Raw genomic sequence first — 16,937 nt, forward strand, 5'->3', positions numbered from 1 at the left:
ATTTGGGACTACCTATGAGATCTCTTGTAATCCTCACCACATAAGGAAATGGAGACTGGTAATAAATAGTAAACGGCATAACTGAGATGTGAATCTACATTTGAATGATTCCAAAGCCTGTGTTCCTTGTGTAATGGTGCTCATTTGGTAATGGTGAATATTACAATGATTTTATCAAATTGGATTCTTGTAATCCTTAAAGCTATTAATTCTTTTCTAGAATGTCCCAAAATCACGCATAGCAAAGCTCCTGCATTCTTCTTGGCAATTCATTAAAAACAGTAAGCTATTGGAAGACTTGTATGATTCACTAATTCTTGTCCATTCTTGTGTTATTCACTAATTTGAAGTTACAGATATTTTCATGTCCTCTTTACTTTGTTTTCTACTAAGTGAGACCAAAACGTGGCACTATGAAACCAGAAGATGGAACCTTATCTGAGGACAACAATCCTGATTCTGAAAATAAAGATATGGCTGAAACTCTTTCCAAAACACCAGTCAGAGTTTATGGCGATCCTCTTCCTGTTTTACCATCATCTAAATCTCTTCTGAAACCTTCTCTCAAAACGGTAGATGTCCTTGGTCTTGCAAAGGTAAGTTGTTTTGTTTTATACTGCCCCACCCCGTACCATCCTCTTGCTCCTTATAATGATGAAAAGGATCTTAGGAAGAAATGGAAGTCCTCAAGATCATAATAGAAATCAGTGTAATGACAACAGAGAGGAAGGTACAGGATTGAAATTTAGAAAGTTTGGTGGGAGTAGACAATTCTCGGGTATGTCTTTACGGAAGCAAAGAAGGAGAAGGCAGCTGGAAAGAATAGCTAGATGCATATGAAGATGAGGAGGGGGGTGAAGTGGAAGAATTCATTTTAGAAGGGCGAGATGAACTTAAAGTATGAAGAGTTGAGAGAAAGTATCATAAAATCACAGCAGCAATAGTGGGATTAAGGCAGAGCAGATGCTCTTTAAATTATAAAATGTGGGAGGAAATATTTTAAGTGCAAATTAAGAAAAAAAAGCCGGGTAACAACCAAAAAAATGCTTAGACTTTTCCGAATGACTTACAGCTGATTTCTGTGAAGAACCGAAAGAAATTTTTGCCCTTGCCTTTCAGTTTAATAAAGGTGATATCCTAGATTTAGTTTAGCAAAACCTGTGTTTCTAAGGAATGCAAAGTGAAATCTGTTTTAGTCCATACCAGGTTGATTGCGAATTTTCACTTTTTGGCTATTGTCTTTCTTGGGGTTTCTAAGGTAACTTACCGTGTGGTATAATCTTGGTATATTTTAGGTGTTTTTGAGTAGAAAGAGAGGAAATAATCATTTATTCTTTTCATTAAATAAAATTTCTGGTGATGTAAATAAGGTTCTTTATCCGTGAAATGAAAAACTAAATTTGAAGCTGCAACACTGAATTTGTTTTTTGTTTTTTAGCTTATTTATTTATTTTGAGAGAGAGAGCAAGCAGGGTAGGGACAGGGAGAGAGGGGAGAGACAGAGAGAATCCCAAACAGGCTCTTCATTGTCAGCACAGAGCTCGACCCATAGCTCAGACTCACAAACCGGTTTGGGAGATGACGACCTGAGCCCAAATCAAGATGCTTAACTGCCTGAGCCACCCAGGTGCCACTTAATCTGCCACACTCTGAAAGAAAAAATATATGAAATATGTTTTCTGCATTTTGATTTATCTTTTTTTAATTTTAAGTTTTCAACTGTTTATGTATTTTGAGAGAGAGAGAGAGTAAGACAGAGGCAGAGAGAGAGAGAGAGAGAGAGAGAGAGAGAATCCTAAGCAGGCTCTGTGCTGCTAGTGTCAAACCCAACACAGAGCTTGAATAACGAGCCAAAATCAAGTTGGACGCTTAACCAGCTGAGCCACCCAGGTGCCACTCTTTTTTTAATAGTATCTGCATAGAATAGACACATACACACATACCAAATGAATGAGCTCAACATGTATAGATTTTTGTCTAATATGAACTCTTTGTCATGACAGAATCATAAGGCAGGAAAGGTTGCCAAGGGGGTATGCAAAATTCGTTGTAGGAGGTGATTTTTACTTTTTTGAAGAGTTCCGACTATAGATACATTTTTAAAACAATATTTATTTACTTTTGAGAGAGATGGAGCATGAGCGGGGGAAGAGCAGAGAGAGAGGGAGACATAGAATCTGAAGCAGGCTTCAGGCTCTGAGCTGTCAGCACAGAGCCTGACACGCGGGGCTCAAGCTCAGGAACCATGAGATCGTGACCTGAGCCGAAGTCGGATGCTTAGCCGAATGAGTCCCCCAGGCACCGCAAGATACATTTTATATTATTCAGGGGAAACTTTAGTATTCATAGTTGTTCAATTTAGCATGTAAATTCTTTCATGTCTAAAACTGAGAAAGACTGCTGAGTTGATTTTTTTCTTTTGGTCCCTATCTTCTTTCCTCCTGGGAATGTTCAGTCTTCCTTGATAATCAAACATGTATTGGAAGACTTTAAAATCTTCAAATTGGATGATCATAAATATATTAGTTGCTTAATGCTAGATTCCTTCTTGGGTCCTTAACCACCTTCCTATATGGTGTAGACAGGAAATTAGAGTTCTTCATATGCTGTTCCCAGTGGAATAATAAAACTATATGAAGTTTAAAATCTGTTTTTATATTTTTCTTAGAAATCGTGGTAGTCCTGGAAAATGGCTCAAAATTCTGTAATCCTGTATTTCTCTTCTATACTTTAAGTCTTGTCCCTTAAGATTAACTTTTTTATTAGTTTTACTATTTTTTTTAATGTTGATTCTTGAGAGAGAGTGAGGGAGCATATGAATCGCAAGCCGACTCCATGCTTCCTGTGGACCTGACGCAGGGCTTGATCCCACGGCCTTGGGATCATGACTCGAGCTGAAACTAAGAGTTGGATGTTCAACTGACTGAGCCACCCAGGCGTCCCAAGATTAATTTTTAAAAAGCAGTATTCTTATAAAATCCTGAATTAGTGTTTCACAGTTAAAACATTTTATGACTCTTAATGCCATTCATTACAGAAATGACTATTTGTGTATATTAGTAAAAACATATTTTACATCCTTAAAACTACTGTTGAAATAGGGAGTTGAAATCTTGAAACTCATGTTTTTTCCCCTGCTTTTGTGATTGTATTATTTTTACTCCTTAAGAATATTTTTAGTGTTTATTTTTGAGAGAGAGAAAGTGAAGGAGAAGGGGAGGGGTAGGGAGAGGGTACAGAGGGTCCAAAGCAGGCTCTGTGCTGACAGCAGAGAGACTGATGCGGAGTCGAACTCATGAACCAAGAGCTCATGACGTAAGGCAAAGTCGGAGACTTAACTGACTGAGCCACCCAGGCGCCCCTCCCCTGTTTTCATTATTATTCTTTATTTATTCTTTATTTTTATTATTTTACAATTTAGTGTCCAGTTAGGGAATATATAGTGTGTACAGTGTAGTCTTGGCTTCGGGAGTAGATTCCTCGAATTCATCACTTCCAGATAACCCCAGGGCCCTCCTCAATGCCCACCATCCCTTTTTTCCACCCCCTTAACTCCCCACCCCCATCAACCCTCAGCTTGTTCTCTGTCTTTTAAGAGCGTCATATGGTTTGCCTCCCTCTAGGTATTTGTAACCATTTTTTTTTTCTTTCCCTTCCCCTATGGTCTTGTGTGAAGTTTTCAAATTCCACATATGAGTGAAAACATACGATATCTTTCTCTTGACCGACTTATTTCATTTAGCATCATACCTTCCAGTTGCTTCCACAGTGTTGCAAATGGCAAGATTCCATTCTTTTTCATGGCCAGGTCGTATTATTCCATTGTAGATAGATCACCACGTCTTCTTTAGCCATTCATCAGTTGATGGACATTTGGGCTCTTTCCATAATTTGGCGATTGTTGATAGAACTGCTATCAACTCTGGGGTACATGTGCCCTTACAAATCAGCACTCCTGTATCCTTTGGATAAATGCCTAATAGTGCTGTTGCTGGGTTGTAGGGTAATTCTATTTTTAATTTTTTGAGGAACCTCCACACTATTTTCCACAGTGGCTGCCCCCATTTGCATTGCTACCAACAGTGCAAGAGGGTTCCCGTTTCGCCACATCGTCGCCAACATCTGTTATTTCCAGAGTTGTGAATTTCACCACCACACTCTGACTGATTGAGGTGTTATCCCAGTGGGGTTTGATTTGTATTTCCTGGATGATGCGTGATGTTGAGCATCTTTGCATGTGTCCGTTGGCCATCTGGATGTCTCCTTTGGAAAAGTGTCTGTTCACGTCCTCTGCCCCTTTCTTTGCTCACTTGGTTTCCGGGTGTTGAGTTTGGCAAGTTCTTTATAGACTTTTTTATCCTAACCCTTTATGTGATATGCCATTTGCAAATACATATCTTCTCCCATTCCGTTGGTTGCCTTTAAAGTTGTTGATTGTTGCCTTTGCTGTGTGGCAGCTTTGTATCTTGATGAGGTCCCAAAAGTTCACTTTTGCTTTTATTTCCTTTGCCTTTGGAGACATGTCAAGTAAGTAATTGCTGCAGCCGAGGTCAGAGAGGTGGTTGCCTGTTTTCTCCTCTAGGATTTTGATGGTTTCCCGTCTCATGGTTAGCTTTTTTATGCATTGGAGTTTATGTTTGTGTAAGGTGTAAGAAAGTGGTCCAGGTTCACTCTTGTGCATGTTGCTGTCCAGTTCTCCCAGCACCATTAGCTAAAGAGACTGTCTTTTTTGCATTGGCTACTCTTTCCTGCTTTGTTGGAGCTTAGTTGGCCACACATCTGTGGGCCCATTTCTGGGTTCTCTATTCTATTCCATTGGCCTCTGTGCTTGTTTGGAGCTAATACTGTGCGTTTGAGGAGTCCAGCTTTGTAGTTCAGGCTAAAGTCCGGGATTGTGATGCCTCCCCCACTCTGGTTTTCTTTTTCAACCTTACTTTGGTTGTTCTCGGTCTTTTGTGGTTCTCTCCAAAGTTTAGGATGGTTTGTTCTAGTTCTGTGAAGAATGCTGCTGTTATTTTGATTGGGATTGCATTGAATGTACAGATTTCTTTGGGTAGTATTGACATTTTAACAATGTTTGTTCTTGCAACCCATGAGCATGGGATATTTTCCGGGTTCTTTGTGTGTTCTTCAGTTTCTTTCATAAGTTGTCTATAGTTTTCAGCATACAGATCTTTTACCTCTTTGGTTAGGTTTAATGCTAGGTATTTTATGGTTTGGTGCAGTGGTAAATGGATCGATTCCTTGATATCTCTTTCTAATGCTTCATGACTGGTGTATAGACATGCAACCGATTTGGGTGCATTGATTTTTATCCTGTAGCTTTGCTGAATGCATCTGTCCATTCTAGCAGTTTTTGGTGGAGGCTTTCAGGATGTCCACATAGAGTATCGTGTCATCTGCCAACTGTGAATGTTTGACCTCTTCTTTGCCAACTTGGATGCCTTTTATTTCATTTTGTTGTGTGATGTCTGAGTCTAGGACTTCCAACATTATGTTAAGCAACAGTGGTGAGAGTAGAAATCCTTTCATGTTCCTGATCTCAGGGGAAAAGCTCTCAGTGTTTCTCCATGGAGGAGGCTTTAGCTGTGGGCCGTTCATATGTGGCTTTTAGGGTTTGAAGGTCTATTCCTTCTGTCTGATTTTCTTGACGGTTGTATTAAGAAAAGGTGCTGTATTTTGTCAAATGCATTCCCTGCATCTATTGACAGGATCGTATGGTTCTTATCCTTTCTTCTCTTCATGGGATGTGTCATGTTGATTGATTTGTGAATATTGAACCAGCCCTGCTGCCCAGGAATGAATTGCACTTGATCCAGGCGAATCATACTCTTAATATACCGTTGCATTACATTTGTTAGTATCTTGTTGAGAAGGTTTGCATCCATGTTCATCAGGGACATTGGCCTGTCATTCTGCTTTTTAGTGGGGTCTCTGTCTGCTTTGGAAATCAACGTAATGCTGGTTTCATAGAAGGAGTCCAGAAGCTTTCCTTCCATTTCTATTTTTTTAGAACAGCTTGAGAATAAGAAGGATTAACTCTGCTTTAAAGGTCTGGGAGAATTCCCCTGGGATGCCATCCTGCCCAGGACTCTTATTTGTTGGGAGATTTGTAATAACTGATTGAATGTCTTCACGGGTTATGGGTCTGTTCACGTGTTCTATTTCTTCCCATTTGGCTTTTGGTAATGTGTGGGTGTCTAGGAATTTGTCCATGTCTTCCAGGTTGTCCAGGTTGTTGACATATACTTTTTAATAGTATCCTCGGATCCTTGTTGTATTTCTGTGGTGTTGGTTGTGATTTCTCGTCTTTCATTTGTGATTTTATCTGTTTGGGCCTCTCTTTCTTCTTTTTGAGAAGTGTGGCTAGGGGGTTATCAATTTTGTTTATTTAAAAAAAAACACATCTCTTATATTGATTGATGTGTGCAACCTTGTTTTTGGATTCTATAGGATTTATTTCTGCTCTACTCTTTTTTGTTTCCCTTCTTCTGCTGACGTAGGGCTTTCTTTGCTGCTGTGTTTCTAGTTCATTTAGGAGTGAAGTTAGTTTCTGTATTTGGGACCATCATTGCTTCTGGAGATAGGCCTGGATTGCAATGTATTTTCCTCTAAGGACTGCCTTTGCTGCATCCTAAAGGGTTTGGATTGCGTGTTTTCATTTTCATTTGCTTCCATATGGTTTTTAATTTCTTCCTTAATCGCCTGGTGGACCCATTCTTTATTGAGTAGGAAGTTCTGTAACCTCCAAGCATTTTGAGGCTTTCCAGTTTTTGTTCTTGCTGTTGATTCCAAGTGTCTGAGCCTTGTGATCTGAAAATATGCATGGTATGATATCAGTCCTTTTATATTTGTGGAGGGCTGTTTTGTGACCCAGGATGTGATCTATATTGGAGAAGCTTCTATGTGCACTTAAGAAGAATGTGCGTTCTACTGCTGTTGGATGAAAAGATCTCAATATATCGGTGTTGATATCCATGTATATAAATGCATATATTAGGCCAATATATATCTATGTATATCTGAATACATCTGGTCCAATGACACATTGGATCTGTGTTTCCTTACTGATTTTCTGCCTTGATGATCCACCTATTGCCATGAGTGGAATCTTAATGTCGTCTACAATCATGGTATTTGTATGTATACATTTAATCATGTTTGTGATTAATCGATTCATATGTGTGGGCGTTTCACTCTGGGGCCATAAACATTTGCAATTGTTAGCTCCTCTTGATGGATAGACCCCTTAATTATGATCCAATGCCCTTCTGAATCTGCTACTACAGTCTCTGGTTTAAAATCTAGTCTTTCTGGTGGAAGTGTGGCGACTCCAGCTTTCTTTTGACTTCTAGTAGCATGATAGGTGGTTCCCCATAGCTTCACTTTGAATCTGGAGGTGTCCTGGGGTATAACATCAGTGTCTTGTTGACAACATATAGATGGATCTTGTTGTTTGGTTTTGTTTTGTGTTTTATCCATTCTGATTCCCAGTGTCTTTTGATTGGGGCATTGAGTCCATTCACACTCAGAGTGATTAGTTAAAGATATGGATTTAGTGTCATTGTGTTATCTGAAGGTTTCATGCTTTTGGTGAGGCCTCTGGTCCTTTGTAGTCTCTGCTGCTTTCCACTCACAGAGTCTCCCCTTAGGGTCTCCTGCAGGGCTGGTTTCGTGGTCATGAACTCCATTAGGTTTTGTTTGTCTGGGAAAGCCTTTCTCTCTCTTTCTATTCTAAATGACAGCCTTGCTGGGGAAGGGATTCTTCGCCGCATATGTTCCCATTCAGCACACTGACCGTTTGCTACCCCTCCCTTCTGCCCTGCCAAGTTTCTTTGGACAGGTCTGCTGCTACCCTTATGTGTCTTCCCTTGTCGAATAAGACCCGTTTGTCCCTAGCTGCTTTCAGAGTCCTCTCCTTATCTTTGTAGTTTTCCAGTTTCGCTATGGCATGTCGTGGTGTTGACCTGGGTTTGTTGATTTGGAAAGGAATTCTCTGTGCCGCCAGGACTTGGATGACCGTTTCCTTCTCCAGATGAGGGAAGCTCCCAGCTATACGTTGTTCAAACAAACCTTCTGCCCCTTTCTCTCACTCTTCTTCTTCTGGGACTCCTAGGATGTGGCTAATATTTCATCTCACCGAATCACGTAGGTCTCTAGTACCTGCCTCGTGATCTAGTCATTCCCTTCCTTTCCTTTCTCTGCTTCATCTTTGTCCACAATTGTATCTTCTGTTTCACCGATTCTGTCTGCTGCTTCTCCCATCCTTGCTGTCACTGCATCTAGTTTACTTTGTATCTCCTTTACGCCATTTCATTTTCAGCATTCATCGTGACGATTCCTTAGGTCCTTGATCTCTGAAGCAGTAGATTGTCTGCTGTCTTCTATGCGTGGTTTCAAGCGCAACTATGCGTCTTATGAGTGTCATTCCTAAAATGTGCTCACACATAGTGTTTCTGTCTCTTTTGAGCACTTCACTGGCTGTCCTTTCTTCCCGGAATTTTTTTTGAGCAGAATTCTTTGATTTCGTCGTTTTGGCTAGATTCCTGCCCTTTATGTGTTTGAATAGCTTGTTCTCTGTCCCACACCTGCGAGTACTACTATATTAAAAAGAGCTCCTATACTGTCCAGGGCCTGGCAGTTGAACAAATGTGTTTTGGAGTGTGTTGTGTGCACTCTTTTGGTGCGTCTTTGGCTGCTGTTCTCGCTACTTAGAGTGGCAGTTTGGGCCTTCCACCAGGTGTGCTTTGATTTGTTTGTTGAAGTAATCCTGGAAACAAGGAGAAGAAGGTGGTGAAGAATCCTTAGCCCAAACAAAAAGAGAAATGACTGGAGTGGAAAAAAAGACCAGGTAGTGACTCAAAGGAGCTATATGGCTTAATCCAGAAAGAGAGGGAGGAAAATGAAGAAGGAGATCTAGAAAATTATACAGAAAATGCGCAATCAAACAAACAAAGAACCAGAACAGAGGAACAAAGGAAAAAAAATATATAGATATATCTATATATACCTATATATATGTAGATATATGATTAGCTTTGACCCATGTCAACTCGAGACTACTAGGCTGTTTCCAAAGGGAGAAGAGGAAAGAGGAGAGTAGAAAGAGAAAAAAGGGAAAAGAGAAGAAAGGGAAAGCAAAGGAAAGAAAAGATGTGGGCCTGGGTGGCTCAGTAGGTGAAGCGTCCGACACTTGAATTTGGCTCAGGTCATGTTTTGCTGTACGTGGGTTCTTAACCCCCATCAGGCTCTGCAGTGAGAGCATGGATCTTGTTGAGAGTGGGGTGGGGGGACAGAAGATCCGAAGCAGGCTCTGCACTGAGAGCAAAGAGTCCAATGCAGGACTTGAACTCATGAACTGTGAGAACATGAGCTGAGCCAAAGTTGGGCGCCTAATCGACTAAGTCACCCAGACACCCCAAGAATATTTGTTTTAAATGTGAAGATGTCTGAAGGCCAATAAAATGGTCGTAGTGTCCAGAAAAGAATGGGAAAGTAGGAATGGGTTTTTGATTTTCTAATTTGACACTATGTTAAGTTCTGGTAATCTCTTAGAGGAGACATCATATAGGTATACAGTTGACCCTTGAACCATGTGGGTTTGTACTGTGGGAATCAACTTACACACAGATTTTTTCAATAAATAGAGTACCATCATGTAAATGTATTTTCTGTTCCTTATGGTTTCTTTTTCTATTAATTCTTACTTTTGAGAGAGAGAGTGAGGACAGAGCACGTGGGTAGGTGAGGGCAGGGTGAGAGAGAGAATCTTAAGCCGATTCACACTGCCAGCATATTTCTTTCTCTTTGATATTGATTGATTTGGCTGCTAATAATTTAAAGTTTTCTAATTCTCTAGTTACTAATCTTTAAAAAGTACTCAAATACACTTTAGTGCTCGTTATAAGGGATGGTAAGCTAAATAGTTTTTAAGGTTTGTAACATTAAAAATCATCTAACTTATTTTTTGGTCGATTTAACACGTAATGAATTGTTTAGTTCCAAAAACTGACAAGCTTAAGTTTATGAGTTCATATTTTTCTTCTGTCTTAGGCTAAGGCAAGTTAGTTTTCACTTCTTACAGGAAGTTACAATCCAGTGACTTGGGAACAGCTAAACATAGATGAAGAAAGTTAACAGTACAATTGTAATTATTTTCTCATTTTTCTTTGTCCGTACTTGATTACTTAAGGACAAGGTGTTTTTACAAACATGTATCCTGGCAGAAAAGACATGTGAAAATCAAAACAAGGAAATTAACCACCCGTTTTTGCAACTGCAAAAAATGGCTCAAGGACCAGCAATGAATAAGGAATGTGACAGGGAGCATGATATATCTCTATATTTAAGACATGCTTCTATGCAAAACTTTGAGGAAATGTGGATCAAATGAGGCAAATTAGACTGGAAAAATAGCTTAAAACTCATCACCAGTGAGTGAAAGCTGAAGTTTGGTGAAATTTGTTAACAATACAGCATTCTTACTCATCTTGAAGAAGAACCACCACAGGGTCACTCTAAGGAGGATCCAACTGAAAGGAAATACCTTCGAATTGGACAAATACTGTACTTGACTGTGAGGAAGAAGATGCATTTGGAGTGTCTGTCTCGGTAGTATTTCAGGCATTTCCTGAACAAAAAGAGCCTAGTCTTGAAAATGTCATTCTCTCTCATTCATACTCTGGGTCCCCAGAATATGCTTGCCAGTCATCTTCTAAGCTTTCTTTAAATGAAAGCAAATCATCCGGGACATATAAATCAAAACCACACTGAGATACCACCTCACACCAGTCAAGAGTGGCTAAATGATCAAATCAGGAGACTATGGATGCTGGGGAGGATGTGGAGAAACAAGAACCCTCTTGCACTGTTGGTGGGAATGCAAACTGGTGCAGCCACTCTGGAAAACAGTGTGGAGGTTCCTCAAAAAATGAAAAATAGACCTAACCTATGACCCAGCAGTAGCACTGCTAGGAATTTACCCAAGGGATACAGGAGTGCTGATGCGTAAGGGCACTTGTACCCCAATGTTTATAGCAGCACTTTCAACAATCACCAAATTTATGGAAAGAGTCTAAATGTCCATCACCCGACGAATGGATAAAGAAATTGTGCTTTATATACACAATGGAATACTTACTTGGCCATGAGAAAGAATGAAATATGGCCTTTTGTAGCAACGTGGATGGAACTGGAGAGTGTGATGCTAAGTGAAATAAGTCATACAGAGAAAGATAGATACCATATGTTTTCACTCTTTTGTGGATCCTGAGAAACTTAACAGAAGACCATGGGGGAGGGGAAGTGAGAAAAAAAAAACAACCTTAAAGAGGGAGAGAGCCAAACCATAAGAGACTCTTACAAACTGATAATAAATTGAGGATTGATGGGGGATGGGAGGGAGGGGAGGCTGGGTGATGGGCATTGAGGAGGGCACCTGTTGGGATGAACACTGGGTGTTGTATGGAAACCAATTTGACAATAAATTTCAAATTAAAGAAAGAAAGAAAGTAAATCAGACTATGAAAATGAGAACAAACCAGACATTGAGCACCTTTTTAACAACAATGAGGATTTTTAAAATGATATAGAAAATAAAAAAGCAAGGAACCCACTAGTTACATTTAAAGTGAAAGAAGGCCAAGAGAGTTTGACATGCTAATGGCAAAAAATATGGACCAAAATACCACCGATTGTATATGTGCTGCCGAAGCGAGCACGACCACCGATTTTAAATCAGACCTCAGTGTAGTGATTCAGAGAGACTTTTTGAATTGTGGCTTGCCTGCTGCGATGTGATGAAACACATGGTTCAAACAAAAAAGCATGATATTTCTGCTGTCACAAACACTTACGAGAAAACAAAACCAGTACAAGACTTTTTTCCAGAAGCCATTATATGCAGATAATGACAGTACTCATAACTATAAAAGTATTGATTCTGAATTAGAAATTGTGAGTTCTTCTTCAGCATCTAGTTTTCCGGCATCTAAAGTACATCTAAGTGAAGAATTACATCAAGATATGCAAAGGTTTAAGAATGAGATAGGCATGTCACAAGTAGAGTTCCTGACTTTGGAAAGAGAGAAAGATCAACCTCCAAAAGAGAAGGAGGTCCGCCTTGCTGTTACTCTTGTTTTTTTTTTTCTCTTTAGCAATTATCTGATCGATTCTGATTTTCCACTCAAGAGAACAAGAGTGTGCATACAATGGAATTGTCTAAATAAGTAATTGTGTCTGGAAATAGATTATTTCTGCTATCTAACAAATAGGAGTTCAGGGAAACATTCTTGTGATTTGTTTTCCTTAAAGTTTCTGTGTCAGTCTTCCAAATACTATATGAACTGGGAAACTAACTTAGCTATATAAGTACCATGTGACCTCACGAACCAGAATAACCATAAAGAAACTGCTTAAAAAACATAATTATCTCCAGGTTGTTTTTTTTTTAATATATTGGCTTAAATATAAATTGCATTTCCATAAACAATAAAATGAGAAAGAAGCAGTAACTAAGAGAAGGAATATAAACACATATTCCCAGCTAAAGCAATCTATGTATTGCTTCAGTATGTGTCTGTAGACTCTGGGTCTAGGGTTCTTGCTTGTCTAGCAAGACAGCAGCGGGATGCAGGATTACAATGGGAGAGACAGCTAATGTCCCGGAGAACACATGAGCCCGGATTAAGGGTCCTTGCTCTGTTTTTAATAGGATCAGAAAGCTTCCAAACATGGTGATGGACATGCACAAAGAGACAATCAATCTGTGAACATGAACTCATGGGCATGAGGGAAAGGGGGTTTCAAGATATAGGGTGTTAGGTGTTAGGGTCAATATAAAACAAAATCCTGGTGCCTGGCAGATGGTTGTTAACAGCTGACCTGAGGCAGCTTCTCTGTTTATCTTAGCTAGTCTAGGGGAGAAGACAGATGCTACCTCAGGATCCACAAGGCACCTCTCTTTTGCTAATTAGCTCCCCTCTGGGCATCTTCACCCTGCAGCCTACAGCCTATAGCCCTATTTACCTGTTTACCTCATTTGGTCCTTCCTTCCTGTGAAAGCAGCTTTCTGCCATAGTACTAAATTGGGGAGTGTGTCCTCCTGAATATCTAATCTTGTTTACCTCTCACACCTTGGTCTTGGAGCCTTTGCCCCTCCCTCTCTATACCTAGATATCTAATATTGTTTACCCAAACTTGGGTGTGAGCATCCTATGGCTTTGTAATTTTCTATGCCTGGTTAACCCATCAGTTCAGGCTCAGGGAATTCCTAAGCTTATTGCCCACAAATATAGGCAGTCTTGTCCGCTTTACTCAAAATCTTGGAACTTAGCATTTCAACATGACTCCTTTGAGATAGGCTTAATAACAGCTATTTGTATGATCACCCCTTTTTTCACATTTTTTAGTCTCATTCTCAGATGTTTCTGTTGAGTCAAACCTTCACTTTATGTGCAATAGCGTATGATACCTTTTGGCCTGTATGATTTTTTACCATGTAGGTAGCATAAACCTTCAGCAAACCTTCAGTATTTAACTCTAAGGGAGAAAACTGAGTTTTGAGATGTGTGGACTTTAGAAATAGACAAAACCTAGAGATACCCTCCTTTAAAAAGAATAAGTAGCTAATCTCCTCGTCCCCTATCAAGGTATTAATTTACTGTGCCAAAGTCACACTTTTCATGCATCTGACTAATTTAATGAATTTGTGGTCATTTCTCTGATTCAGCATTCAAGAATTGTATCGTCTCTTTTGGTGCCATAAAATGCTAGCTAATGACACTTTAGGAACTTGGGACAAATCGTTTAACTTTTTTGAGTTTTACTCGCATTATCAGTAGCAAATGGGATTAAAGGTGATCATTACTTTTATACCCTCTCCCTATAAAGTTTTATGGTTATTGAATGTGAGATTTGGAGAGCATTACTAATTTCCCAGAATTCCACCCTAACGTCCATTTCACTTTGTTCCTTTTGTGTTGTGGCAAACTTTGGTTCATAAATTTAGGGGACATTGTCACTTTTTTTGAGAACCTTAAGTTCCAAAAGAAAAAGAATTGTAAAAGGCAGTCAGGGAAAGAATAGCTCCGTGCAGAAAGGGGAAAGCTTCCTGGTTTTGTTACAGGAGCACCTCCATGTCACATGTTTTAAATCTGGCTGTTGTGTTAAACCCAGGTGGTAAGGATAGAAAAGGATAAATTTTGTCTCTTTTTATTTCTTTGTATCTTTTGGTCAGATGGGGTGGGGATGGGTGGGGAATTCTCAGTAGCAACGTGTGGATATGAATAAGAATACAAAATTAAGAAATCCCTTTTAGAAATTTTGGTAACTTCTGCTTTTTTTAAATTCCATCAGAAATGAAGCCGAGTTTATAAAAATTACAATTACTTGTAATGATAAAGTAAACACAAAATATTTTCCTCCATTGAATTTATGACAAACTAAGTGTCAACTGATAAAGTTAATGAAAAAAATTTCTTTTTATTGGCTAAAGTAACAATTACCTTTAGTATCAAGTTCCATTAAAGGTTGAGGAAAAAAAGAAGCACAGAGGAAGTGACATGGAAGTATCAGAAAACATACATGATGCTGCGGCTGCTGGATTAATTCCACAAAGACAGAATGGAAAAACTGATAACCATCAATTGCCTATTACAGAAAATAAAGATTCTGATAGGTAAGCCTATAGCAATATTTAAATAGTAGGTAATTGTTATTTTCCTATGCAACAAACTTTTCTAGTTTGAGCTAATGTTCATGATGAACAAATTTTGTATTTTTCGTGGAGATATTTCATCCTACGTGCTAATGAGAAAAATGTAAATACCAATGAGATACTGTTTTTTGCAGTCATAGTGATAAATATTTTATTTAAAAAAATAACCAAAGTTAGGAAATGTGAGGAAAATGACATTCTTAGACCCTGTGGCTGGATGAAATTGGTAACTCCTTTCTGAAAGGTGATTTAGCAGTGTATTTCAAAATTTCAAATATGTCGGGGCACCTGGGTGGCACTGATAGATAAGCATCCAACTTTGGCTCAGGTCATGATCTTGCACTTCACGAGCTTGAGCCTTGCATCACGCTCTGTGCTAACAGAGCAGAGCCTGGAGCCTGCTTCGGATTCTGTGTCTCCCTCTTTCTCTGCCCCTCCCCTGCTTGTGTTCTGTCTCTGTCACTGTCAGAAATAAATAATATAACGTGAGAAAAATATTTCAGGCAGGTCATTCCTTTATTCTAATGGTTTCATAGCCAGGACTGGGTCCTTCTGAAATACGTGACTTCTATAAGCAAGCACATGCGCCTGCACGTGCAAACACACACACACACACACACACACACACACACACACCACTATAAGGGCATTTATTATATATTATTACATATACAAAATAGGACAGATATATTAAGGTTACTTATACAAATATGTTACATGTATATGTGAAGGATATTTATTATAGCATTCCCATATCAAACATTTGGAGATTGTGTAAATGTTTATTGACTTATTTTGAGAGACAGACAGAGAATGTGCACACTCGGGAGCCCAAGCATCGAGGGGGAGCAGAGACAGAGAGGGAGAGAGAGAGAATCCCAAGCAGACTCCACGTTAACAGTGCAGAGGCCAACACAGGGCTCGATCTCACGACCACAAGATCATGACCTGAACCAACATCAACAGTCAGATGCTCACCAGACTGAGCCACCTAGGTGCCCCAGAGATAGGCTAAATATCCATTCATTAATAAGGAGGTAAAGTTTCACTTCTATAAAGTAATGGGGCATGTGACCATTTTAAAAAATGAATTTAGGTCTATGTGTACTGATGGTTTAACAAAGTATATTTAAAGCATTTGGTTTGGTTTGATGTCATGTCTTATGCACATTTTGTTAGAATACTTTTAATATCTACTGAATTGCAAACAGAAGTTCCCTGCTACACTGGCAGTCTACCAACAAATTGCTAATTATTAGATTTTTGGTTTTGTTTCCCAGTGCATGAGTGCTCCAATGTTGGACCCTCAACTTAATCTGAATATTGTCAAGAGGATTCACGTGGCAACATGTCTCAAATTCTATATAAACATTTCATGGCCCCTGTGCTATAAACCAAGATGCTGGTAATGCAATGAATCGTTTTTATAAAGGTACCTTGCTTGCATGCCATTATCCTGCCTTTTTAGAGAATATATTTCAACATGAACCACACCAAATTTTTCAACAGTGCCTTCATGTTATACAATTTGTGACAATTCAGTTTACAAAGTAGGACTATTTTCTGCATTCCCAACCCCTTTTACTTCTGTGTATAAAATTTTAATATGACTAATTACTTTGGATAGTGTTAAATATCCTAGAGTTGGGTGACTTTTTAAAAATGTTTGTTTATTTTGAGAGAGAGAGAGAGAGAGAGAGAGAGAGAGAGAGAGCATGCACACATGAGTGGAGGAGGAGCAAAGAGAGAGGGAGAGAGAGAATCCTGTGGAGGCTCCGTGCTGTCAGTGCAGAGCTCGATGCTAGAGAACCTAGAGATCATGACGTGAGCCGAAATCAAGAGTTGGATGCTTCGTGGACTGGGCCACCCAGGTGCCTTTAGAGTTCAATAATTTTTATCAAGCACGAAATACTGCCCTTGAAACTTAGTTTTTCTGTGGTCTTTCTAAGCATGAGAAAAATGGTAATCAGCTTATATAATATTATATATCTAGAAAAATTTTAAGGAGTCTTCTCAGTGTATAATTTTTTGAGTTATTTAGTACTTTGGTCTGGCATTTTAAAAAGCAAAAAAAAAAACAAAAAACAAAACACCTAGTGTTACATATATGCAATTTTTAAGACTTCCAAATATTACAAAAATACTACCTAATCATTATGTAACAATTGAAAACTACAGCAATAATAGAAAATTAGATCAACCATGACCATTCCACTTAGCT

At 39.1% G+C, this 16,937-nt stretch overlaps 1 protein-coding gene across 5 annotated transcripts in view; it reads left to right on the top strand.

Annotated features, from left to right (window-relative positions):
• The window catches only part of LOC128778199 (ankyrin repeat domain-containing protein 26-like), a 184,635-nt gene that overhangs the window by 47,799 nt on the left and 119,899 nt on the right, over window positions 1-16,937 (top strand). For all 5 annotated transcript variants that reach the window (XR_008423629.1, XM_053906783.1, XM_053906733.1 and 2 more), the window contains exon 8: window positions 14,529-14,677. Coding sequence is in view for 4 of the 5 variants with exons in the window: in XM_053906783.1 (XP_053762758.1) it covers window positions 14,529-14,677 (149 nt within the window). In the remaining variant the exon portion in view is untranslated. The remainder of the gene's footprint in view (window positions 1-14,528; window positions 14,678-16,937) is intronic.

The sequence above is a fragment of the Panthera pardus genome, unplaced genomic scaffold (genome assembly GCF_024362965.1).
Source record: "Panthera pardus isolate Hobbes unplaced genomic scaffold, ASM2436296v1 HiC_scaffold_1, whole genome shotgun sequence".
Classification (NCBI taxonomy): Eukaryota; Metazoa; Chordata; class Mammalia; order Carnivora; family Felidae; genus Panthera; species Panthera pardus.